The sequence below is a fragment of the Callospermophilus lateralis genome, chromosome 10 (genome assembly GCF_048772815.1).
Source record: "Callospermophilus lateralis isolate mCalLat2 chromosome 10, mCalLat2.hap1, whole genome shotgun sequence".
NCBI classification, from domain to species: domain Eukaryota; kingdom Metazoa; phylum Chordata; class Mammalia; order Rodentia; family Sciuridae; genus Callospermophilus; species Callospermophilus lateralis.
In genome coordinates this window covers 7,575,367-7,603,360 of record NC_135314.1, presented here as the reverse complement: position 1 = coordinate 7,603,360, position 27,994 = coordinate 7,575,367, and the positions used below count along the sequence as shown (strand labels likewise).

Sequence of the window (27,994 nt, the reverse complement as noted above, 5' to 3'; positions counted from 1 at the left end):
GCAGAAGCCCCAGAACAAGAAGGATCAACAGTGTTACCCTAGCACAAGACTGAAGGCTTCTGGAAAACTCCCTGGAGAATCACTGCGGAGTTCCCTTTGGGAGAGTGAAGAATCGAGAGGATCACAGCAGCAATCAAGAACCCATTCAAGGGGCTGGGGTTGGGGCTCAGTGGTAGAGCACTTGCCTAGTATGTGGGAGGCACTGGGTTCGATTCTCAGCACCACATATAAACAATTAAAATAAAAGTCCATTGAGAACAAAAAAAAATTTTTTTTAAAAAGAACCTGTTCAAGAAGAATCGAGTTGCATCTGCAGCTGCTTCCTTGTTCTTCCACCATTTATTCCATCCAAGCCATCATCCTATTGGTCGGTGCTACCCATGCTTAGGGAGGGTCTCCACTTTAGTTCACTATCCCACACGACAATCATTCCTAGACACACCCTCAAGCCTCTTAATCATCAGCATCTCTTGATCCAATCAAGTTGACAATTCAAATTAACCATTACATAGGTCCTATGACTAGGTCCTGGCACATGAGCAAAAAGGTCATGTAGAGTTTCTGGGAGAGTCCATAAAGGATGGGCACCCAGCCTTCTTTACTCTGTCCTCCCACTCACTGGCTGCAGTGAGAATGTCAATAGTGGGGTCACCATCCTGGACCATGCACTGGGGGCGCAGAGTGACTCAGGGGGTCCCTGGTGTCATGGATCAACTCATACCCCTGGGCTGCCTATCTCAGCCTACCTCATTTACAGGAGAGAAACAAACTTCATGTTTAAGCCACTTTTATTTTAGGATCTCTGTCTCATACAGCTGAACCTAATCCTAACTGACAGGTACCTACTCCTAGAAGATAGTACCTGAACAGGATGCCCCAAGTCCTGGACCTTGTGCATGCCACGGAACAGGCCTAAAAATGCAGCCTGACATGAAGGAGCTGGGCAGGGGTGTCCGGGCAGGCTGAGCAGGTTTACCATCGGGCACTGCTGTCATGCAGCAGCGAAGCTTCTGAGCAAGCCCTGGCCTCTGAATCTCAGGAGGTAGACAGGAGTCTGTTAGCAGTAGGGTTACTGCAAGAAATAGCTCTGAAAACTCTTCTGACACTGTAAAGTTTGAAAAGAGAAATGACTTCCAACTAGATTTAACCAGTCTCAAGAATGTGGAAAAAAAACTATGGGTTTGATGGGGAAGGAGATCTCTGTCTGTAACCTGCAATCTATGTTGGAGCCTCCACGTCTCTGCTATGATCCAGCAGGAGGGAGGACTGATGCTTCAGCACAGAGAGCCCAGGAGCCTGTGCCCAGGATGCGATTCAGAGCTGGCCTCTCGCCCAAGCCCAAGGAAGCTGCCATTAAATAGGGAGAGGAGGGGACAGCAGAGTGCGGAGGCCTTTAAGAAACCTGAGTTACTCAGCTGAAAACCTGTCTGCTGACAACAACTTTGACGGCTACTTACATGGAACCAGTGAGAAGCAAACCAGCTAGAGACCTGCAGAAGCCCTGAAGACACATCTCCCCAGATCCAGGAGGTGGGTCTACAGAAAGTGGTGATTCTTCAGTGCTCAGAACGATTCCCAGACCCCGACCCTCCCAGGAAGTGGCTGTCAGAAGCCCATCCTCTCTAGCATCCATCTCAGATGTAGCACAGGGACGACCCCCCCAGAAGACAAGGCCACCACCCCAAAGGACACCAGATAAGAGAGCTATTCTGGAGGGCAGGCCACAGTATGACCTCAGTGCAGGAGGCCCTGGAGACCAGTGGGCCCTATTTCCACCATGGCAGCATGGTACTTGGGTGTGTTGCTGATGTTGCTTGTGGTGCTGGGGGTTGAACTCAGGACCTCCTGCAGCCAGCCAAGTGCTGGACCACTGAGCTACAACTCCGCCAAGCTCACCTCTTTAACTAACAGAGTGCCAGGCCTCAGTAAGCCACACCCAGCTGAGAGAGAGGCTATATATCCTGAATCTGAGCACGAGGAAGTGTCTTCCCAGAGTTTTTTGTGGAGCAGGAAGAAGAGGCACATGGCTATCTGGGACTATGACAGAGATTATTGGTGGTTCCCACTATGTATTTACTCCTTCTTCCCGGAAGAGAACTCAGAATTTTAGCTAATACATGTTCTGAGGTGGAGGGAGGGTCAAAAAAGAAAAAAGATTTTAAGAACTTTATAATAAAGGCATATAGGGCTGGGGTTCTGACTCAGTGGTAAAGTGCTTGCCTAGCATGTGTAAGGCACTGGGTTTGATTCTCAGCACCACATATAAATAAATACAATAAAGGTTCATTGACAACTAAAAAATATTTTTTAAAAAAGACATATATCTAATTTCACTTCTCCAGCCTTTTGGGAAAAAGCTATTCAACAGTCACAGAAGTGATACATATACAGAAATAAGCACTGAAGGAACCCAGTCTACAGTTTTGAAAATTCTTCCCGCCGTCTTCTTGACCCATGAAAATGTCCTATATGATACAAAAAGCACCACCCATTTTTATAAACATTCAGAAGCAGTAACAATTCCACATGCAGCAAATTCTGCTACCTAGCATTCTATCTATGCACTTCTGTGACAGTGGCCTTTGACTCTATCCAATGAACATGTCTGAGATCAGCCGACAGGAGGCACATAAAAGCAAGTGCAGAAGCAACAGCTTCCGACACACTCCAGCCATGCGCTGTCGTCTCCTCTAGTGCGACTGAACACAGCACCAGCATTACCCTCTTGGCATTGGACTATTTCATTTATTTCTCTCATGGCCCTGTAGTGGACAATTCCAAGTTCTTTGGGTGCCCAGGGGACCTCCTCAGATAGCTGCTCCTAACACGTTGCAGGCCCCCAGGAACCTCTTACCAGCTCGCTGACTTCATAGGCATCTGTGAGCAACTTTACCCGGGGTGTCAGGAAGGCGCCCACATGGACAGTGGATGAAGGACAGCTATAAGAGCTAAGGCCGGTAACAACTACTTAGCATCTGCCCTGCGGCAAGCAGAGGGACTAAAAGCTAAGAATCAAAGCCATTTCACTCTCCATACTCTGCAGAGACCAGACAAGAAGAAAAACAGACTCCCAAATGCCCTGGGCAAAGCTAAAATACTTTCCTCTTTTTTAAAGATGAAAACTCTTAATCCCTCGGAAAGTTCCATTTTAGTAACTGAAAAGCTCAACTCTGCAGCTTCATGTCCGTCACACACTCTTGCAAACCCATGTTGTTGGGGCAGAATTTTTTTATTGGTTCTTTTTAGTCCTACCTGACAGTAGAATCCATTCTGACATAATTACGCAATCATGGAACGTATCTAATTCACGTCCCAGGAGAGGTACTGGGCAGAATGTTTTTTTAAAGTTCAATACTGAAAAGAACTTACTGAGAGCTGTATTCACGTGGCTGTGTTCACATCTTTGTCCTAAAACACAGTGTGGACAGCAGGTAAAGAAGCTCGACCTCCATAGTTTTCTTTCTGAACTTCATCTCCCAAAATCTTTTGCTTAGCAATACGCATGCTTTTTTATTTAGAAACCTAATTGTCACGGTGGCCCCTCTGGAGAGAATGGCCTTCACTGAGCAGCAGGGTGTGTTCATCTGAGGGAACACGGTTCTTCCTTCTGCAATGGGGAGTGGCATGTGGGCACAGCGGGGCGGGGGCCAGGGACACGGAAAAGATAGTTCTATGACAACACAAATTAACTCAGCCAACAAGAACTTCAGACGGCTCACACTGCCCTGCCTGCTGCACCCGCCCGCCAATCCTCCTACATCTTTTCCACACAGAAAAACGGCACTTCTGCTGGCATGCCATTACATTCCAGAAATTACTGTTCAGAACAAAGGCGAAAATATTTCCCTATGTTGATTACATATCTGTCTAATCAGGCAGTCCCTCGGTGAAGGCTCAGAAACTGTGAACCCAGTTGTTCTGGGAAACTTAGTCCTTGAATTTGGGTCGTGCACTGGGGGGGAAGATACTTTTCTTATTCCCTCCCCACAGCCCAACTGTTAAACTAAAATAGTGTTAATTAATACTGGCCAGTGGGGAGTTTTTTTAAAAGTCCTTCTAGCTGATTTCCATGTTTTAATCTTGAATCAAAGTCCACAGGACAGAGGAAATAAAAAGAAAACCTTGCAATAAAGTAAACTTCAAACATCCAAGTGGGATTACGGAGTGCTTGAAAAATGCACTGGATGAGAACAGACCAGAACCATTTTCAAAATACAAAGCTCCAATTTATTTCGATTTAACCCAGCTTAGGTGTCACTCAAATTTGCTATCCTAATGCTCCTGAAAAAATCCTAAATTAAATGTTTCGACACTGATTATAACCGCACAGAAGTTAAATGGTAACCTGAGTAATAACGCCACCTGTTAAATGCTTTGTTTTTTAATAATGTTCTTTTCTCCAAGGACATTCTGAAAGTCTTGATTAAAGGAAGCAAGACACAAGGCACAGATCACAACCTCCCCGACCTTCCCCCTACTCCATAAAACACAGAACTCTGATCCAGCAATTTTATTAAACTCCTATTCCTACATTTAGCTCTCCTCAGACAGGAGCATCTACCTTGCTAACAGGTTTGTTCAAATGTCTCATGTGCAACTACACCCCCCTCTTTTGCTGGGGGCACAGAAAACAATCAACACAAGAGGCTTCCCCGGAGCGGGTGCCAGGGCGCCCGGGCAGGACTCACCCATCCAGGAGATTCATGGTGGTGGGGGTCACTTCAGCAAACAGAATCATCTTCCCAAGCTGCTTGGTGTGCAGATTTTGTCGATAGATCTCTAAGTTAAAGTGCTCTGACGAGAAGGCCTCTGCCTCGGTGATCACAGGGAGAGAAGAGGGCGTGATTCCTGCTTCAGGTGTGTAAGATGGAACAAACCTGAGGGACAGCTTGCTGGATTTTATCACTCCTTCAGGACCAACATGTCTCCCAAGCCACTGCAGAATCGGATCCCGGATTTCCTGTGTCATTTAAAAAAAAAAAAAAAAAAAAGGAATGAAAATGTTGTGATTTGGTATTTCATTAGATGATGGTAGCTTTTCCTAAAAACGCCATTTGGGTGATATAAGTACTTCCTGATTCATGACCAGTGAGAACTAGGTTAACATATTCTGTACGTCTGAACTACTATACCATATGATGAAGATATACACTGAGTGCTGGGTTTGGATTTTCATCCCCCAGAATTCATATATTGGAAATTTATACCCAGATTCATACATTAATGGCATTTGGAGGTGGGACCTTTGGGAGGTGACTGGTTCATGGGGCTCTGCCCTCATGAATGGATTAATCCATTAACAGGTGAGTTATTGAGGGAGAGGGTTAGTTACCACAGGAGTGGGTTTGTTATAAAAGCAGCATAGCCACCTTTTGCAAGTCCCCTCACCATGTGAAGCCCTGCACTGTCTCTAACTGCAGACAGTGCAAAGGCCCCCAGATGTGGCCCCTCAAAAAGACTTCCCAGCCTCCAGGACTGTAAGAAATTGATTTCTTTTCTTTATAAATTACTCAGTCTTGGGTATTCAGTTATAGTAATAGAAAATAGACTCAGATACTAAGTATGATTATATTATAAAAATAAATTCCAGAAACCAGGATCAGTATACTTCCCAACCTGTTACACTTCAGAAGGCACTTTCACGCCTAGCGTTCACAAGTAATTCGCTAGTCTTCTGTGCATCTATAAAATACGTGTATCTTTTGCCCCACAGGAAATTCATTATCCTGTTTGGAAGCAAACAAACAAACCCCTAGGTAGAAGAAGTCACAGAATGCAAAGCACTAAGACACTAGACCACCAATCTCGGGCCCCGGAGGACCGCTGCTTCCTCTTGTGAACCAGCAGAGCACTGGCCACCAACAGATAAGAAACAAATTTCCACACAGGGAAAATAAGGGGAACCAGGTGCAAATCCAAAGAGAGGGAGGAAGCCAGGACCCAGAAAAGACACCATCTAACCCAGACACAGGGCTCTCTATTCTATGTCCAAAATCATAATGGAGCTTGGAGGAGGCTCCCCCACTCTACTCCAAACCTCAGAGGTCATCAGGAACTGGGGCTTCAGGGGAGACTGCATCCCTAGAGGCTTGCACGAAACAGATGCAGGCTCTTATGGCATCCTCTCGCAAATACCAGGTATTTCAAAAAGAAAAAAAAGCAACCTTCCCATTAACATCAAGAGTGTGCCCCAAAATCTATATGGTCATTGAGAAGCAGCTTCATGGATGAAATTTAATTTAAACAAATTCAATTGATGTTCCCCCCTTTAGTGCTGGGATCAAATCCAGGATCGCCAGCCCCGGTTGATCAATGTTTAAAACTTATTTCCTATTTGCCAAAAACACAGAAGAGAGAGGGGAACAGCAGAAATGATTTCAAAAGGAAGCAATCAGAAGAAACCCAGGAAGTGAGATAGTACAGATCAGCTGGGTGGACTCTTCAACAATGTCAGGAGGGAAAGACCGTGTGGTGCAGAAGCACAGGGGGCGTCCCATCTAGATCAGAAGGGACAGGAAAAACATGAGGAAATGCAAGGAGTGGTTCTTGATGGATTCTGGTTCCAATCAATTAGCTGGAAAAGGCTCCGTGAGACGATCCGAGACCTGAATATGGACAGTATGACTCCTGTCCGTTTAATAGGTGTGATAAGGATACTACTGTGGCAAAAGAAGACACCCTTAATTTTTTAAAAATGTGTGTATGTCATAATATCGATGATTTACTGCCGAACAGAAGAAGCCAGTGAGGCCAGTGTGAGTCACTACTGAGCACAGGTGAAGGGCATGTGGCGTACCTGTCACACCATTTCTCCCTCTCTCCGTGTCTGAGGATGGGCATAACTAAAAGGAGCTCTCAGAGTGGTGACATGAACGTGAGCTACTGGCTTAGTGAGCTTTTCATCACTGTGATCAAAATACCTGACCAGGACATCTTAGAGAGGAAAAATTTATTTTGGCTCCCAGTTTCTGAGGTTCCGTCCAGGACTGGCCAGCTCCCTCGCTCTGGGATGGAGGTGAGGCAGAAAATCAAGGCAGAAGGGCAGCGGCGGACAGCTGCTCCACTCATGGCTCCCAGAAAGCAGTGAAACAGAGCAAAGCCCAAGGACAAAAAAATAAATCCAAAGGCACGCCACGGTGACCTTCTTCCAGCAGCCACACCCTTCCTGCCTACGTTCCACCCAGTACAGGAGTCCTTTCAGACTGTTAAGCCAGCGAGTGGGCTCATCAGGTTACAGCTCTCACAGTCTGATCACTTCACCTCTGTACATTCCTGCATCGGCTCCCACATGGGCTTTGGGGGACACCTCATATACAAACCATAACAGCTCCTGGAAAAACAGTGGGTCCAGCTAAAACATATTAGCAACCTATTCATTCTCTCCATAGGAGGAAGCAAGAGCATCAGCCAAGAGAGAAGAGGAGGAAGCAGGGGGTGGGAGTCCGAGCAGGGAGAAAACAATGCAGTGGGGAGGACAGGCAGCAGCTGGAAGCACAGGGCCATCGAAGGCCAGGAGCCTCGCACCAGGGGCTTCTGTCCCGCCTCATGCAGCCGCACAGCCAAAGGGTGAGGCACAGAGGCGGAGCCAAGGGTGTAGGTGAAACAGCCACTGGAGACGGGGCTCTGCTGCAAAGAGAATCCACAGCAGAAGCAGCACGAACCATAAAAGGGAAAAAATGATACTCTAGACCTCCAAAGAGAGTAAGATCAGTGATACTGTGCTCCCCAGAGATAGCGTCAAGGGGCGGGGGGCAGCTCCAGGATACACTCCGACCCCAGCCCAGGCCTTGCCCAGCATGTGCAGGCCCTGGGTCCCGCGCCAGCACCATAGCAGAGAAAAAAAGAAGACGTAAAATCAAGAAAAACAAAAAGACTGCCACTAACTGGGGAGAATTATGGGCAATATATATGTCAGGAAAAGGACTTGCAGTCAGAATATAAAAACGAACTCTCCACCTTTATCAAGCAGTACTCAGAAATGGCACGTTCTCTTAAATGTGAATCATACCTAAATAGAGGTTTTTTTAAAAAGCAAACAGCAAAAAGACTGTGCAACACCAAAAATAATAACACCCATGAGATGACATTCACTGAGGTCCAGAACATGAACACGTGCCTCCAGAGACAGTGCACACAAGTGCCACCGTGGGAGTGTAAACATGGTTCTGCCTGCGGCTAAGATGGGGCACACACGGCACACTGCCCTGTCGCACTGCCCTGTCACTCCAGAGCTGTTCCAGCCATTTGTGGTCTTATCTGCTCAGTTACTCACCTAAGTCACATTACATCCACAATATTTATTATAGAATCTGTTGTGTGTTGGAGCTCCTTTGCCAAGAAACAAAGAATAACCGACCTTAACCTATAAAGGCTTTCTATCTCAGACACATTTGGCCCATTGTAAATAATTAGATTAATCCTGCTTCCATCATAACAATGTAAGTTGCTAGGCAACCAGAAGCGATAAATCAGAAAATGAATCATCAAAGACACAGCACGCAAGCCTTTTATGGGTGTCTCATTCTTAAACACTTTCAAGGAAACAGGAGAAAATACATGTCTACTCTCATGGAATGTACATGAAATGACGCAACTCTTTTTTTTTTTTAATCTATTCAAAAAATTGTCATTTTTAAGATTTATTAGTTTATTTTTGCAGTGCTAGGGATCAAATGCAGGGCCTCACATACAGGAACACACGTGCCGTACCACTGAGCCACACCTCCAGTCCCAACAAAGTTTACTGAGCACTCAGATACCAAGCGATGCAGTGTACGCTGATGATACTGACCCCTGCTGGGCAAGGTGCTGCACACCTGTAATCCAACTATTCTGGAGGCTGAGGCAAGAAGGTCAAAAGTTTGAGGCGAGCCCAGGCAAGTCAGCCAAGCCCCATCTCCAAAAGAACTGGGTGTAGCTCAGAGGTAAAGTGCTTACTTAGCATGTAAGGCCCTGGGTTTGATCCCTCGTTCTACCAGAAGAAGGAAAAAAAAAAAAAAAAAAAGAGGTGACCCTGCCCTGAAAAAAATCCTAATCTAATGAAAAGGCAAACAAGCAAACATGAAATGTCCAGGTCCTATAAAGTCCACTGATTGTTCAAATGTTGTAGAATAACATCTTTCTGAGGAAGCTACATTTTAACAGCAGCCTCCTTAAAACCAAGTATCCTGAAGGCATTAAGGAATGCAGCACTAATGGGGGACAGCCGACAAAGAGGGGCAGCAAGGGCCCAGACCGGACGCCCTTGATGTGCAAACCCTTGTCACCTAGTGTCTCGGTCAACCTCTCCCTCTCTAAGGAATCTTCTCTCTCCTCTCACTTTAGGAGTGGATGGTGTACCGTCAAGGACATTTACAGCAGACCCAAAGCCAAAGCCAACATCATAATAAATGGAGAAAAACTAAAAGCACTTCCTGTAAAATCAGGAACAAGGCAAAGCCGTCCACCCTCCTCATTCCTATTAAATAAAGTCCTCAAAAAATTAGCCGGAACATCCAGGCGAGAAAAGGAAACCAAAGGAGAACAAACAGGAAAAGGAAAAGTCAAACTCTCTCTGTTCTGATGATATGCTCCTATACCCCAACACCAAATCCTCCCCAGAAGATTTCCAGAGCTGACAAGTGAGCTTAGCGAAGTAGCAGGATACGAGATCCAAACCCATAAGTAAACAGCGTCCTACATGCCAACAGTGATTCAGAGGAGGAGGGAATCAGGAAAGCCACCCCATTCACAATAGCCTCAGATCAATCACATACCTGGGAACTAACCTGACCCAGGAGGAAAAGAGCTCTGTAATGAAAATTATAGAACACTGAAGAAGGAAACTGAAGAAGATCAGACTTGGATGATGGAAAAACACCCCATTTTATGCTGATGATATTGACCCGCCTTGCCCAGCAGGGGAGTATCATCAGCGTACACACCATCTCTTGGTATCTGAGTGCTCAGTAAACTTTGTTGGGACTGGAGGTGTGGCTCAGTGGTACGGCACGTGTCGCTGTATGTGAGGCCCTGCGTTTGATCCCCAGCACTGCAAAAATAAATTAATAAATCAGAAGCAATATTGTCAAAATGGCCATACTAAAAAAAAAAAAAAAAGCAATGTACAGATTCAATGCAATCCCCTTCAAAATACCAATGACATTCTTCACAAAATTAGGGGAAAATTTTTTTAAATTCATCTGGAAGAATAAAAAGCAATACTAAGCAAGAAAAGCAAAGCAGCAATTCAGTAATTCAGCAATCCCAGTAATTCAGGAGGCTGAGGCAGGAGATGGCAAGTTCAAAGCCAGCCTCAGCAACTTAGCAAGGCCCTAAGCAACTTAGTGAGAACCTGTCTCAAAATAAAAATAAATAAATAAATAAAAAGGGCTGGGGATGCGGCTCAGTGGTTAAACTCCCCTGGGTTCAATCCCTAGAAATAAAAAAATTTGCACAGAGGCAAATCCACATACCTACAGCCATTTGCTATTTGACAGGTGCCAAAAATATATCTCAAAGAAAAGGCAGCCTTTTAAATAAATGGTATTGGGAAAACTGGATTGTTATATGTAAAAAAAAAATGAAATTAGACCCCCCATCTCACCCTGCACAAAACTCAAATCAAAATGAGACTTAGGAAATAGACCAGAACCCTCACAACTGCTAGAAGGAAAGATGGGTCCGCACTCCGTCCTAGGTGCTGGCACTGGCTTCCTTAACAAGACCCAAAGCATCAAAAAAAAAAAAAAACAAGAATCAAAAAGCGGGATGCCACCAAACTAAGACGCTTCTGCACAGCAAAGGAAACAAGAATGTGAAGAAAGCCTCCCGTGGGAGAGCTTGGCCAGCTACTCCTCCAGCAGGGGACTGGATATGTATCCAGAATACACAAAGAAGTCAGAAACCTAACACCACAAAAATAAATAACCCGATCAATAAGTGAGCAAAGGAACTCAAAGAAGCTTCTCAAAAGAAGAAACACAAATGGCCAACAAATACATAAACGTTCAACATCTCTAGCAATCAGGGAAATGCAAATCGAAATCACACTAAGTGGGCAGGAGCTGTGGCTCAGTGGTAGAGCACTTGCCTAGCATGTGTGAGGCTCTGGGTTCAATCCTCAGCACTGCATAGGAATAAAATAAGGGTCAAAAAATCAGGGTGACTTTCAAAAAACTACACTAAGATTCCGTCTCACTCCAATGAGAATGGCAATGGTCAAGAATACAGAAAACAATAAATGCTGGAGAGGTTGCAGGGGGAAAGACACGCTGCTAGCTTATTGATGGGACTGCAGACTAGTTCAGGCACTCTGGAAAGCAGAATGGAAAGTCCTCAAAAAACTAGGGATGGAACCACCATATGGCCCAGCTGTCACACTCCTGGGTATTTTCCGAGATCTAAAATCAGCATACTACAGAGACACAGTCACATCAATGTTTATAGCAGCACAATTCACAATAGCTAAATTATGGAATCAACCCAGATGCCTGTCAGTAGATGAAAGGATTAAGAAATTGTGGTGTATATACGTACAATGGAGTTCTACACAGCCATTAAAAAGGAGTGAAATTACAGCATTTGCTAGTAAACTGAAGGAAATGGAGGCTATCATGCTAAGTGAAAAAAGCCAACCTCAGAAACTCAAAGGCCAAATGTTTCCTCTCCTATGTAGAAGCCAGAGTAAAATAACAGAAAGGGGGAGAGAAGGATAGGATATAATAAAAAAGTCAATCAAATATAAATTTATAGATAAGTGAAAGGAAGTCTAGTAGGGTAGAGGAAGGAGAACAGGAGAGGGGAGGGAGGGCAGGAAGGAGAGAGAAAAGGGGAGGATCGTGAACCAAAATTGATTCCAGGCATGTATGAGTTTGTTGGGAAGAAGCCAACTACTATGCAAAACTATAAAGCTCTAATTTTAAAAATCAGGAAAAAAAATGATGAGGGAAGACAACTAAATGAAAGTCAAGGAAAAGCCACACAGATGGGAACACCGGCATGAGATGATGGGCCCACTTGGATTCTGCCCTTTACGTGTTCCCACTCATCTACACAGTGTCCGCGTGTAATGTGACGTTCATACATGCATTCTGCATGGCCTAATGGTTTAACGTTTCACTACGGAGGCCAGGCGCAGGGGGCATACTTGTCAGCCCAGCAGCTCAGGAGGCTGAGGCAGGAGGATCACAAGTTCAAACCCAGCCTTGGCAACTTAGTAAGGCCCTAAGCAATTCAGCAAGACCCTGTCTCTAAATAAAAAGAAAATTTTAAAGGGTTGTCGGTCTGGTTAAATGGTTAAACGCCCCTGGGTTCAATCCTTGGTGCCCCAGAAAGAAAGTATTTTAAATTATACTATTTGAAGAAATTAACAATTTAGTATAAAAATAAAATTGTTATAAATTTTTTTTTAAAAAATGGAAGGTACATGGACTGGGGTTGTAACAGTGGTAGAGCACTTAACTCACATGCGTGAGGCCCTGGGTTCCATCCTCAGTACCATAGAAAGATAAATTTTAAAAAATAAAGATATTGTGTCCATCTACAACTAAAAAAAAATTTTTTTTTTTTTAAAAGTGGATGGTACATGGGGCTGGGGTTGTGGCTCAGTGGTAGAGCACTCACCTAGCATGTGCAAGGCGCTGGGTTCGATCCTCAGCACCACACAAAAATAAGTAAATAAAGGTATTGTGTCCAACTACAACTAAAAAAAAAAAAAATATTTAAATAAATAAATAAAAGTGGATGGTACAAGTAAGACACTGTACAACTCATTTTTTGGTAAAGGATGACAAAGATTAAGAGTAGCAGAGATCCCAAAAGGTGGTATGTTAAAAACTGTTACTCAACTTGTCTCTGAGGAAATACAAAACCTCAACATTTCCTCCCCAACCACTTCCTTCTTTTAAAAGTGTTATAAAGCACTAATCCCATCTTCCTAACATGGTTCTTGAAAAGAAGGTTTGATCTTAACTTGGCATCTTTCTTCATCACATGCCTCAGATCTTCAAAAAAAGTTGACCTTTAAATTCAATTTCTTCTACTTTCAACCTGCAACTAGATCCATGCTCGTAAGAAGATGAACTGGGTTTTCCTTTATTTACAAGACTTTAGTGAGACCCTGCCCTGAGGCACCCCTGACCTGACGGGAGGCAGGCAAGCTCATGCGTGATCACAGGATCACGACGTGTCCTCGTGCCACAGGAGCCTGGTTAACTGGGAGAAGGGAGAGGAAGAACTTCCCAGGAACAGGACAGAAGATTTTGTTTTGCCCCTTCCTAGAATCCAGCACATCCCAAATTCGGGAAAACAAAAGGCGTTTCTATGGCAACTCCAGGAAAAGACAGAGAGGTAACCTGACCAAGGCGGTGAGGAGTAGGGCCCAGGAGGCAGGGCAGTGTGGGAAGTCCTACTGCCTGTCACTGTGCACCAAAGCTCCCTTCAGTCCTGCCCACCGCCCAATCAGGGAGCAGAAATGACTGGAGAGGGAAGAGCAGAGGGTGCCAGGGAAGGCGGCCTCAGGAGGGGTGCCACAGCAGGCGCTCAGAGTGGAGGCTGCAGACTCCCTCCTGCTGACCTGCAGGGACTCCATGGAAACGGGCAGCTGGAGTCAACAGCAAGCTCTGTTGGTTTTCTAGACTAGTCAACATGAAGAAACAACCCAGCTCTTACCAGTGCATCTTACACACAAAATATTCACAGGCACTGTCACACTCAGGGATGAAGGCACACAGCACAGGTGACTTCGTCATCAGAAGATGGCGCTGTGGATACAGCAGTGCTGCTCTGGGTCCTGGCCTCACTGAAGGAAGGGGTGCTCACTGGGCAGCTCTCAGGTGGACTGTGATTCCCAGCACCAGGATCCAGCCAAACAGGTTTCAGGCAGGGCAGGGGATACAGGCCACAGGTGCACCTCCTGGCCTAACTGCCCCAAGCCAGGTGCTCCTGTCCCAGCCACGCCAGCCCCTCTGTGGTCTGCTGCCCTTGCCTGGCTGGCCAGATTCCTGGTTAGACGGTGGCTTCCCAGCCTGGGTTCCCAAGGCTGGGCTCCTACTTCTCAAGTGCTCAGCTGTTGACCCCAAGCACCATCATGCCACAATGGATGGGCCCAGAGGGGCTTCTGACCTCAGTGACACTGTGCTGAAATCTGTCCCCTCACAGACTTCAGGGCAACCATCGACAAGAGACACCCAGGAGCCAAGATGAACCTGGAGATGTGGTTTGTTTGGTCCACCCATTTTGAACCAGGGCTAACATTTAGAATGGGGCTATTCCACACCGCCTCTTCTGCGTCTTCTGAAGACACAGCAACTCTTCCCACATGGCAGTCACTGGCTGGGGCCAAGTGGGACACCCTCTCCAACTGGGCCTGCATGTCCCCCAGCTGACCAGCTGCACTCTCTGCTCTTCCTCCTTCCTCCACAGGCATCTGGTGGAGGCCACTCATCTGGCCCTGATCCAGCAAATTCTCCCCTGAGGCCTTTGATGACACTTTTCTAGTTAGGTACATGCCAGTTCCTCAGAGTGAGTCTAGCAACACGGACCCTCGAAACAGAAAGGGCCTATAATTTCTTCTTAAAAACTTAAACAGGGAATCAACACATGACCCAGCAGTTATGCTCCACCCAGTCACCCAAAAGAGCTCAAGCAGGGACTCAGATACTCCATGCCGCTGCTCAGAGAAGCAGCGTCCACCAGCCAAGGAGGAAACGAACTGCGTCCATCAACAGAGGACTGGATAAACGAGATATAAAGGGGGCGGGGCAGGCATTAGATGTAATATTCAATTTAATATTATCCAGCTTAAAAAAAAAAGAATGAAGCTTTGACACATATTACAACATGGACGCACCCTGAAAATATTATGCTAAGTAACATAAGTCAGTCACCAAAAGACACATAACTGATTCCACTCCTATGAAGTACCTAGAATAGACAAATTCATAGAGGCAGAAGGCAGAACAGAAGTTATCAAGAACTGGAAGTTGGAAGAGAAATAGGGAGTTATTGATTAATGGAGAGTTTCTATTTGGGGTGATAAAAAAAAAGTTTTAGAAACAGTGCGTGTGGCTGAACAAGACTGTGAATTCGATTCATAGCACTGAATTGTACCCCTAGAGATGGCTGACGTGGCAGTTTTACTTTTCAGATACTTGATCAGGAGAGAGAAAGGGGGAGGAGACCTCGATTCCTTTATTCCCAAGAAGCTCCCTGATCTCTGTGAGGTCGCCTGCCACTCCTAGGCCAGCCGGCACCTTAGCCACCCAGGGACTTCTCAGAACAAAAGTCTCTTCCAGAATGACTTTCCACCTGGACTGAGAAGCGACCAGCAGCCTCTCTTGCCAACAGTATGAATGCCACACCTGTTGCACGCTCGCTCCCTGCCGAGCACTGTGCTGGGCACCCTGGACCTGGGTCCCCACTCCTCCCCAAGCCACACGGCTGCATTACTGGCACCACCCACAGGTGACGAGTGGAGCCTCAGGCAGCATTAATGACAAGCCCAAACCACACAGGCAGTTAAGTCACGGAGCTGGAATTTGAACCCATGAAATAAAATCCGCCAGCCCCTAAATCCTTGCCCTAATTCTTCTCCCACAAGCCTCAGCCAGGAGACCCACGGGACCCCAAACAAAGCAACATAGGAAATGCTATCTACTGCCACCAAAATGCTGATGGCATCACAAAGAAACATATACTCACATGGTCTGCAAGCATGAGGCAGTGGTAAACGTGGGCAGGGCTTGGAGCTGGGCAGTGGAGTGGAGGGAGCTGGGCAGTGGGGTGGAGGGAGCAGGAAGGGGCTGGGAGGGCTGGTGAGAGAAACTGGAATTTGAAGCTTGGATCCACCACCCACTAACTGCAGCTACTTAGACAAAGATTCAAGAGGACATTTTCACATTTTACCATGTGTGTGAGTTATGGCTGACCTCCCCACAATCCGGTTTTGGCAGAAGAGATGGCACTTTGAGAAGAGTTCAACAAAGGACTGCCTGCAGAGAAGCAAAGACGCGGGTCAGAGAGGCACCGGGGCCAGCAGCGCGGACAACAGAGCCACTAACAGGAGCTGCCAGCCAGGAGGAGGAGAGGTAGGGACACGGCTCTGGCCTCTGCCCATCAGTCCAGCCAGCACATCCCAGTGATGGAATCAACCAGAACTAAGAAGAAGGGCACCCAGAGAAGAGCCAACAGCACAGAGAGCAGGGTGGACTGTCGTGGCCAACACCCTCCAGGAGGGAATACCACGTTGCTCAGGGCTGGCTGTGTGGACCCCTGGTTAATCACTTAACCCTAGCACTGACCGGCCCCAGATGCTGTATGAGCTTCCGCACATCCAGATCTTTCCCCAGTGCCTAGACCAAATCTACCATGGCAATTCCGCGGCTCTGAAGGATCTCCCACGCAGGGTCCCACTATCCGAATCCTGGGAGTTGCTCAACGGCTGACCCGGGCCTGGTCATTTCCAGATCCCACCAACGCCCAGTCCATGTAGGCATTCAATAAATGTCTGCTAAGCCATCTTCCTTTTAACATGTAAAGTGATAGCTCAGGCTCGGTGGCTGAAAGGCCCTGGATTTACTGCATGTTTCGGTTACGTGCCAACTAGCGAAGACCACAAAAGGCTTGAGGGGAACAGTAAAGGGGGGAATGAATAAGTCATTTCTAACGAGGCCGGTTTTACAGGCCTCACACCTCCTCTGGGCCAAGTGGGCCCATTTCAGAGGCGAGATCTCTTCTGCAACTGTGGAGCCCAAAGAGGAAACCACGGAGGGCACGGAGACAAAGGGCCGCTTTGCGAGGCTCCACCGTGCTACTAGGACAGGAGGTGCACACTTCCACCCGGGGCTCGGGTGGGGGCGCCACATCCGCAGACGTCTCCAGGGCCTTCATTAAGCCTGCCTACGCCGGCCATTTGTCTGAGTCCAACACAAACAGGCTTCTGACAGAGCGGGGAGAGTGGGGTGCAGAGCCAAGAACACTGCACCCAGGGTGCTGGTGGGAAAGGCCTGCCCACTGGCCGAGAGTGGACCAGCCTGGCAACATGCACTTGAAAGTGACTGTGAGCACTTCCTGCCACGGTCTGAGTGTGTCCCCTACAAGTTCACAGGCTGGGACCTCAATTCTTCTGTGCAGCAGTGCTGCCCGATGGGACCTCGTGGGAGACCTTTCAGTCACATGGGTGGAGCCCCTGTACAGGGCTCAAAGCCTGTCTCCAGGGACGGGTCTCGCTCTCTCTGTGAGTCTGCATTAGCTACCATAAGGACAGCTGTCATGAAGCAAGCCCACCCTTGTGCTCCAGCTCTTCTACCATCACCTGCTTGCTCTTCTGCTTTCCACCATGAGCTGAGGCAGCACGGCCCCCCCACCACCCTCACTGGTGATGCTACTGCCCAGTCCTGAACTTCCCAGCCTCCGGCTGAACTTCCTGGCTCCGACTTTAAGTCACATTTTCTTTTATAAATTGACTGTCTTCCAGGTGCAGTGGTCCAGTGGGTCTATAATCCCAGAGAGAGGGTGAGGCAGGAAAACCACAAGAAAATCACAAGTTCAAGGCCAACCTCTGCAACCAAGCAAGGCCCTAGGCAACTTAGTGAGAACCTGTCTCAAAATAATAATATGGTGGGGATGTAGCACAACGGTGAAGCACCCCTGTGTTCAATCCCCAGTACCAAAAAAATTAAAAACAAACAAAAAAGTTATCCAGTCTACCAGGTGCAATGATGCACACCTGGAATTCCAGAGACTCTGAAGGCAAAGGCAGGAAGGTTGAAAGTTCAAGGCCAGCCACAGCAACTTAGTGAGACCCTGTCTCAAAATAAAAAAATAAAAAGGGCTGGGGATGTATCTCAGTTGGTAAAGCCCCTCACCCCGCCATGTTCAACCCCTAGTATGAAAACATTAAAATTTAAAAATAAATAAATTATCTGGTCTCAGGTATTTTGTTCGAGCAATAAAAAACTAAGACACCTCATCTCTTCTCAAACCTGAGTGTGTCCCAGACCCTGCTACTACTGTCTGCTGTGTGCCTGTCGCTGGTCGACTGGGCTGGACTCCTCTGGAGCACTGCTTGTGAGATAGCGCATAGGACCAGGCCAACAGCTCCACCACCAGCCAGCAGTGAGACCTGCAAGGCATTGTGGACCTCGTCATGGTCATCTTTTTTTTTTTTCTGGGGAGGGGTGGGATACTGGGGATTGAACCCAGAGGTGTATAGCCTCTGAGCCAATCTCTAACCCTTTGTATATTTTATTCTGAGACATGTTCTCATTAAATTGCTTAGGACCTTGTTAAATTGCTGAGGCTGGCTTCTAAGTTGTAATCCTCCTGCCTCAGCCTCCCAAGTTACTGAGATTACAGACATGTGCTACCATACCCAAACAGTCTCTTCATTTTTAAAAAGAGAAAACTAGAACACCCTTTTCTATCAAAATTGAGCTTCAAGTCTTGTCTCCATTGTTTGATTCTCCACTAAAATGTTAATATTGTTTCCAGGATTCCAGTATTAAAATATATGTCACCTGAAAAGAGAGAAGTAGCTAGGAAAGAGTGGCCGGGAGAAGGGCAAGCCCGTCCTCCTCCAGGCTGTCTTAGCAGAGGTTTGTTTCTTCAGCTGGCTGTCCCTGTCACACTCTGGAAAATTCAGAGAATCCAGGGAACAATCCATGCAGGGCCTGGAGGGGAGAGCAGGAGTCCAAACTGCGCAAGCAGCGGGCAGCTCCTCACGCAAGAGCCTCTTCAGTTTTAAGAGGACGTGGTCCGAGACACCATGCACTCTGGACAGGGAGGGGCAGCTCGCTGACGGTCAGTACCGGACATAAAGATGACTGGACGCATCTTTAGTAACAGGTAACACTCTCCCAGCTTCTTCCTGGCTCCATCTTGCCGGTTTTCCCCAACACATCCGTAGCCGACTCTGGCGAACTCTTCCACACAGCTGCTGCAAACGCTCTGCTCCATCTGAATACAGGGTGACAGAGCAACTGGGACAGCGGCCATCCCAGGCAGGGCGGGCTGTCCCTCCAGGCCTGTCCAGAGGCCTGTCAGTAGTGGGCTTGGAAGCCAAGAGGGTGTCTCACAATACGTTAGCAGGAAACCCCGAAACGCTTTGTGAGTCTCACAAACGCGCTTGCTGAAGGCTCGCAATAAGCAACAACCTGGAAACAGGACACAAAGATCAACAGCACACGGTCCTAGTCTTCAAAGGTCTCGCATTACAGTTAATGGAACAGATATCTGCAAATAATATAACAGCATTTGCACAGTATTTAACTAATTTTTGACCACAAGTCATAACACCTGGTTTAAGAAATTTAAAGAAAAAATATATATGTTACGTGGTCTTCGGAATTTCCCTAGATAGGGGACAGAATTCGTTTTGGGGGTATAAAAGAGCAAACCTTTATCCTCAGAGCATCTGGTTATAAGTTTTTTTACTGTTTTATAATTTAAGACTTTTAAATTATCTACTGTTGTTAAGAACTTCACACACGTAGACTTTATCTGCGCAGATTCACCTGAGGATGGACACGCCCCTCCTGAGTCACAGGGAACCCTTACACACCAAGGGCCTCTGGTTTTCTTCACAGCTTCAAACAAACCCACCCAGACAAAAGGAAGCTTCTGGTACCCTTCCCACCAGGCACCCAGGAAGAAAAACATCAAGGCGTCCAGCCCTCGTAAATAACTCCTGGTAAGTTCTGTGCTTTTACTTAAAAGCAGTAACATATGCATCCATCTTTTAAAACAAAACATAAAAACCATCTCTATCGGAAAAATATGGCAAAATATTACCCAGTGGCAAATCCCAGTGAAGGCTATGTGGGGTTTGCATACTATCCCTTTACCTTTTTCTGTTTCTTAATTTTTTTTAATAAAAAACTGGAACTAAAATGAAGGGATTGACTTCAGAACCTCAAGACCCCAGCCAGCTCCAAAGTGGGTTGCTGACTCTGGAATCATCAAAGGAGCAGTCTTTGTGAAAAAATCAGGACAGCAAAGCAGGACACCTTGGGGAGGTTCACGTTCAAGCTGGACTCGAGGAGCCCTCGTGCAGTCTGGGCTGGGGCAGGGCTGCTGAGGCCACACGGGGACAAGAACCCTTCCCCAAAACCACAGAATTCCATCTGCACGGAGCCGTCCCTCTGGAGCCCGGGTCTGAAATGGTCCAAACGCAAAACGTACTTTTCCAAGTACAAAAACCAGTGCTTCTCATGAAGCTTTTCGGTCTACGTGGGATCAGTGTGTTAATAACAGCTTACTGGCACTGAATGAAAAACACACAGGTCTTAATCTTCAGTCTTGAATTCTGGCCAGGTTCTACGTAATAGCTGGCTGCAAGGACTGGGCCCTAAGTGGGCTCGGTGACTGCAGGCTGTGTAGTGAGACCTGAGTTCTGAAACCAGGGTTGGTAGCTTAACAAAATTTACTGGTTGTAGAGAAAGTGAACTTGCCTCCAGGGAGGTGAGCTCAGCCTCGCCACTCTGACAGCAGCCCCTGGTGGCCAGTTCCGTAAAAAGTGTTGGCTCTGATGCCAAAGGCTCCGACCTTCCCTTCTTAATGAAGGTCGCTGGAGCAAGCACGCCATTCTAGGAAACAGCTGGGGGTCAGGAGGGAAGCAGCAAAACCCCAAACTAAGGTGTGCCTTTGGGCCATGTAAGTTACCACGTCATTAGATGACCTGCCTCTTACACTCAAAGTAAAAATGATGTCCTCGCTTTCAGAAGTGGAAAAGGGGCAGTGGGCAGACTGCTTGGCGTGTGTGTGAGACCCTGGGTTCCCACCCCAGCACCACCCCCACCACACACACACACACACACACACACACACACACACACACACACACTCTAGGGAAGAAAGAGAAGAGGATCTATTATAAAGGCTCAAGCCACAGGCAGATATCACTTGGACTGTATTGCCATTCTTAATTGTGTAGAAAACCTTAAATATTCCAGCAGTGCAGAGTCCTGTATAAAATAAAGCAGCCTCTGATGCTTATCTACACAGCACCAAATAGTAGGCTAATTTCTACATTCTGAACACTGGGAATTCTTACTGGAATATAAGGAAACGCTCCTTATGGCAGAAACTTCTAGAAAATGTTGCTGCCATTCAGAGAATAAGAGAATGCTCAGGATTGTGAGGCCTGATTTCTAGTGGCCCAGATTCACACCATCTCTCCCGATATAAATAGAAGAATGATCACAGGCTGACAGCTGGCTTCAAAGGCGGGCAGCACAAGAAGTGGAAGCCGCCAGCTTCAAGCCGACCGACTTCTTGGTAAGGTGCACTCCATCCTCAGCCACGAGAGAACAATCTGGAAACAATCTGCTGGGCAGCTGCTCTCATCAGCAAACTGTTTATTGTAAGAAAGTGGCTGGGTCAAAGGCTAAACGTCAACCCGAACCGAAAGCATACGAGCAAAAATCAATACCGTCCCTCTAAGGAAACCCTGACTTAGCATGCAGAACAGGAAGGGTGAGAAGCTCCTGCCTAGCTCTGAAAGGCCCGAAACAAAGTCCACGCACTTCAGCCTGCAGGGCTGTTCTGCATGTTCCACAACTGCTGCTGTTTTCAGAACGGCCTTATGAAAAGGGGCTAAATATTGCATTCAAAGAGAGGTAGAAATCAGCTTCCCAGCTCCCTTCCCCTAAAAGTCACAATGGCTCATCTTAGTCTCTTCCTCCTCCATTTGTTTTACAAAGGGCCCAACACGTACATGCAATGTGCAGGCAGTGCACCCCATCTTCACATAGGCCACCTGGAAACAGAAAGTCCAACTAGATCTGATCATGGAAGGAACTGCTTTACCTGAGGGGTGACAGGTCTTGTGATAAAGAAAGAAGATAAAATATGAATAAGTTTTTACCTTTTAGAGACACATACTTAAATTTTCACAGATGAGAAATACAATATCTGGGATTTGGTTCAAAACAGTTCAGCAGAAGGAGCGGCAGGAATGAAGGAAATAAGACTGGCCAAATGTCGGTAATGGCGAAGGGGACTAAGGGGGACACAGGAGTTCACTGGGTTCCTCCACTAACCTCTGTATATCTGAAATTTTCTGCAAAATGTCTTCTTTTGCTTATCTGCACAGTTCAACAACTACTTCAAAAGAAAAAAAAAAGCTTTCCTTAAATATGAGAATTAACCAACACAAATGTACTAACTGGCCACAAGTACACACGCAGACACACAATGCAGTTGTCACCAGGCATGACCGTGTTCTGAGCCATGTCTGAGACAGGGCTGGTATATTCTAACAAAAAACTGGAGAAGCAGAAAGGGAAGGTCCATGGCTTCCTGCTGGGCCTGCGGTCCATCCTGCCAGACTCCGACACAGTCATGGTGCCCTAAGGTTCCCCAGGATAGCAACCACCAAGGGCTGGAATGGAGGGAGGGGCAGAGCACTCACCTGGCAGGACGAGGCAGGCGGATCCCGCTCCACACACATTACATAGAGCAACGCTTAAATTACTTTGTGACAAATATAAAGTTGCATCAAAGACAGTATCTTATGGTTTAACTGCCCTATGGAGCAAGAGAACATGTGAGCTGGCAGGGAAACCCAAGGGCCACATGGAGAGTGAGATTTTAAACAGACAACACAGCACACATACTTGGAAAATGCAGCTTCTGTAAATGTGTGGCTCCTACACGCTGCAATCATGATTCTCAAACTGAAAGTAAAGTTAATCTGAGAAAGAACCTGAAGTAAATAGAAGAAGCAAAAGCGAAATACTCTTTCATTGTACTCAACTGTGAAGCTGCACCTATCGACAATTCTAAGTTGTTCCAGTATAAAAATGAACATGGCAATCATCACAAATTCTTAGTAAAGGATACACTGATGTGAACCTCGTAAAAAGTCTTTTTAAAATTTGTTTTTTAGTCTAATTGCTTTATCAAATTGTTTTGCAGTCTGACAGCTTTGCCAAGGCCAGCAGGAACACCTCGGAGCCTGGAAAGGATCCGAAAGGCTGTCTTGTCCTCCTGCCTCCTGACAAAACTGTTTTGAAATGAGAATTTGGTGACCGGCCTTTAAAAGGCCATCTCCTCTGACGAGCTCATTTAGCCAATCTGAGATACCACACCCAACCCAACATCACGGAAGGAAAATATACCCAAATGGGAGAATTTGAAATTACAGACTTTTGACCTCCATTGCATTTTTACGGACCAAAAAGCTGCAGAAAAACAAACCGTCAGTGTATCAGGGCCACCAGTGGAAAGTGATACTGCCGGGTAATAACCTGGGCATTCCAGAGAGCCAGGGTCTGGATGTGCCCGACTCTCCAAAAATTGGCCATCTTTTTTAAATTTATGAAACCACTGCTTGATGATTCTTTTAAAAGATTAACATCTTTATTAACAGAGATTTAAAATGGGAAGGGGTAATGGATTTAAACACTACACCACGTACACGTGTATCAAAGCATCACATCGTACCCCACAAATATGTATGATTTTTATATTTTTATGTATCAGTTTTTAAAAATTGGGAAGGGAAACTAATGAATGCCATCACTCAATTGCTCTCCAGTAACAGCTGTGTGTAGGATTCACTTTTGTTCAAAGAGAAGAAAACCACTTGCCAGATGCTTTTCTAAGGCACAGAAAAGCAGATCCTTGCATGCAGAAGGCAAATTGGCTTTAAAGCACAAGTTTCTGCAGCTCAGTACTCGGAAAGACTGTGGTCTGTGACCCCAACAGTCGGAGGACGCAGGTGTCCTAGCTGACTGCTAACGGACAATGCCTTCCCACCTCCGCTCGGTCAGAATCTGAATTTCAGTCTTGAAGCACAACCATCCAGAGCTAAAGCAAGCCCTCTCTTCATTCACTCTTAGCCCGAATCACGTAGCCACACACCTTCCACTGTGAATCTCCCCTCAGCCCATGCCTTGGCATCCCCAGGGTCAACGGGGAAAAGACTGCAACCACAAGGTCAGGTTCTAGTTCAGTAATCTTATTTTCTCCTGTAGCTTTAATTAAAGTGGACATATGGGGTTAAACACATATTTATTTAAATAAATGTGAGTTTAAATAAATGTACATATGTGTGTATTTCTACACATCCATACACTAACATACATGCTTAAAATTGAAAAAGATGAAACACCACTAAGAAGAATCAAATAAAACAAATATTCTAAAGGCTAAGTTGTACTTATTTAAAATCATGTTCCTCAGTTGATGAAACGGAATTTAGGGCTGGGGTTATGGCTCAGGGGTAGAGCACTTGCCTAGCATGTGTGGGAGGAATAGGGTTCAATCCTTAGCACCACATAAAAAAAAAAAAATAGAATAAACTTAAAAAAAAACAAGATTTGGAGTTTAAACTGTACAACTTTTTATGAGGAATACTGTCTCCCACTAAGAACTGAAATTATGATCAACTCCAACATTTCTCCTTTCTAAAATAAAATCTATTTTAATTGACAAAAATTGTATCTATTCATTGTGTGCAACATGTTTTGATAAATGTATTTGCTGACTCCAGCATTTCTTCCACAGATATTTTTACAACAAAGACCAAAAACATTTTAAGAAACAAAAATGCTCATGCCCCAAGCAACAGGAGCGCGCGGATCGGTGCTAAAACACGCAGTCCTAGACACTGCGTGCGGCCCAGCTCGGCCCTGCAGTGCCTGGAAAGACAAGCGCACCTGCTCACAGGTGGCCGTGGGGCCAAGGCAGCAAACTGACCATGGAGAAGACAGCTGAGAAGAAATGAGCTCTCTTCTATCTGCAGGAGAAAGAGCCCAATGGACAGACGGACAGATAGAAGAACTAACCTTGGCTGTGTGTCCTGCTTTCCTAGAGAAGCCAGAGAAATGTGCTTGCATGCCCTGGTGTCCCTGCTGAGCTGCTTCCAGGACAGAGATACTCCAGCACCCTGAGATGGAGAGGCTGCCTCCACCATCCCACTCAGGCAGGAGAAAGGCCGGATTCAACACCATTCCACCCACAAATTGTCTGCCAGGTCTGAACCCCCCAAAACCCGCCAGCGCTTTCCCAGACGGTCAGCACCATACTTGGAGGAACATTCTCAAACTATTAGCATGACTAAAAACCCCGATTCACATCCCAAGAGCTGTAGGAGAACATTTATCAAACAGCACTCAGGTCTCAGACCCCAGCATTCCTGAACTGACATGCAGGCTCTGCGGTCGGGGACAGCCTCCTCCAAGGGCCTCTCCAATGCCATGCATGGGACACTGCGCACCCTCCCCCTCTATCCCAACCTTGCTTCTGCACCTGATCGCAGGACCTTTGACCATGCCCTCTAACCTGGTGCCAGTGTGGGCTTGTTCCCCGGGATATGTTTTTTAGACCTGGGAGACAAAAATCTGCTGTTAAGAATGTTCCAAGATTTCCTAGAGACAGCTTCAATCGACTTCCCGGGAGGTAGGGCCATAATCCATACCCGCTCACACATGGCAGCTATTAGGAGCTAGTGGAGAAGACAAAAAGCATTTGGTCTTGGAGAATTTTTTATTCCGAAACAGCCTGTTTCCCATCCACAAATTTGTGACTATATAAATGGTGGATATAAATAGTCTGAGGAAAGAAAGCCGCCCTTCCTAGACACAGTGCCACCCCGAGAATGTAACGGCTAGGCAGCATGTCCCTCCAGCCCAGAGCCCACCATCCCTTCCCAGACCCCACAGCAAAATCACAATACAAAGAAAGCCAAACCACCCCAGAACTCAGGAAAAGTGGAAAACAACCAAATGTGTTTCTCTGTCGCCCCGATTTTTACCCTGGAATAAGGATTCCGCAGGAGGCTAGAGACATGCCAGTGGAAACTAGATCCCAGCAAAGAAGTCACACAGGAGCCGGAAAGCCTTCTCACAAAAGCAGACTTCTGAAAACGAACTAAAGGGAACACCCCACCTACGATTTCTTCTGCATTTTGACACCAAGAGGCATCAGGCCTTTTGCCCCGGGCACTACGACGTGTGACAACAGGAAACCCGTCAAAAGGAACAGAAAATGTCCAGTTTCAGTGAAGAGCGTAGGAAGAAAGGAGAGAGGTACATGAAAGACCCTTAAAAACACTCCTGGCTATAAAAGCTCTAGAATGTTTGCCTTAATCCTCCAGCTGCCTCTGCTGCGGTACAGTAAAACAGCAGGCCACCCCCGCCACCCCCGGCCACCCCGCAGCCAGGGCTACAGCGATTCAGGCTGCACCTGGGATTCTGGCTTTTCTCTCCTATTTGTGTCTCCAAAAAAGGAGCATATCAGCTGCACTGTAGAGCAGTGCTGGCTGCCTCTGTGCCGGCCAGGTTCAGAAGGAGGGCTAAAGGCAGCAGAGGCCAGGATTCCAGGCCAAATGCTACATGTCAAAGTTGCAGGCAAAGTTTTTGGTTCTTCGTTTGAAAGGGGAATTCTAATTAATTCATTAGAAAACTACACCATGCTCTTCTGTGTTGAAACCCAGTCTCTGGGCTGAGGGTGAAGCTTAGTGGCAGAGCTTTTGCCTGACATGGGCAAGGACCTGGGCTCGATCCCCAGCACTGCCAGATATTAAACAAATAAACAAAACCCAGTCTCCTAAGGCTGAGGAGCTCTGCTCAGCCTCGCCCACCGGTCAGGGCTACTAATACTGAGTCCAGGTACCTGTGTAGCTCAGAGCATGCTGCGAAGATCAGAATATGCTCTCACAGAAGCCCCCACAGCAAGGGGCTTACACTCGGTAGGCACTCAAATGTTTGCTGAATAAAGTGGTCTGTTAGACAGGGAAGGGTGAGAACTGCGTGGTGCGACTTAGTCTGAACTTCTTCACAAAGACACCATTAGGAAAGTCATTTTTTTTAAAAATGGAACTTTTGGTTAGAAGGGGCTATAGTAGGAGTTTTTCAAGTTGTTTTATATTGATAAATATCAAAATATTCTTGCCAACAATACCTGTTTTTTAAAGGGAGGAAGTTTCAGAGTAAATAATTTGGGGTTGAATTAAAATGAAACTCATGTTTGTTCCTAAGCATGTGCTATCCCTTCCACAATCCCACACCACCAAAACAACATACAGACGCACCACGGTGATTTTGCCCAGTTACTTCAATAACAAACTCAGTTGTCACTTCTTGTTACGGTTGTATCTTGATCCCAAGGGTGAAGTAACAGGACACCCCTTCACAGGACCCCTGCCGCCTTCCATTTATCAGGTCACCTATGTTCCTGGCCACAATGAATGCCCAAAAGAAATTTCAAGACTTTTCATTTTAGGGGGAAAAAAATCTGTGCTCCCCAGTTGCTGAGCGGGAAGCTCAGGGAGCTCTGCAAACGGCCAGAGCCAGAGCCACAGCCGCCCACCTTCTCCCCACCCTCTGCTGCATCCTCCAGCCTCAATGGGAGAGGGAAAGGGACTGGCAGGTGACGCTGCAGGAGTGGAGGGGGGGGTCTGGCTCTGTCCCCATGCAAGGGTTCAGGGTCCCACAGGTCCCTGTCACTTGGCCTTGCCACAGGAACCCCTCTGGCTGGGTAGGACGACCTCTTCCCCTTTGTCCTGACTCTGGCAGAGATTAACTGGAAATGGAACCAGAGACCAGAAACAAGACAGCTAGATTCTAAAATGGGGAAGAATTGTATTATCTATAAAATCAAATTTTATACAAAATAAATCTATTAAAATCATCCTATGACACATCAAAGAATTGTGTTTTTTTTCCTACAAAATCAGTGTTTCCCATAAACACGACCACACAGCAAAGTCCCCACCCGCATGGAGGCCGCCACGCAAGGTCACTTCAACACCCCCATCAACAGGTCGGCTCAGTCTCTCAGTCCACCCACACCTGCAAAAAGGAAGCCATGGGCAGCATGTCATGTCCAGAGAGCCCTCCCAAAAAACGGGACAGCCAAGCAGGGCTAGCACTGAAACTGGGAGCTAACACCAGAAGCACCTTCCCCGAGGCACCGCACGCCAACTCGAGAGCTCCTGATGGGTCACACCACTTACCAGAGTCGAGTGATTTACTAGCAAACCTGAGCCTTTTAAATAACTAAACAGATG

At 46.6% G+C, this 27,994-nt stretch overlaps 1 protein-coding gene across 9 annotated transcripts in view; it reads right to left on the bottom strand.

Annotated features, from left to right (window-relative positions):
• Positions 1 to 27,994, bottom strand: part of Hlcs (holocarboxylase synthetase) — a 190,789-nt gene that overhangs the window by 112,647 nt on the left and 50,148 nt on the right. For all 9 annotated transcript variants that reach the window (XM_076868959.2, XM_076868962.2, XM_076868957.2 and 6 more), the window contains one exon: positions 4,689 to 4,960. In XM_076868959.2, coding sequence (XP_076725074.2) covers positions 4,689 to 4,960 — 272 coding nt within the window. The remainder of the gene's footprint in view (positions 1 to 4,688; positions 4,961 to 27,994) is intronic.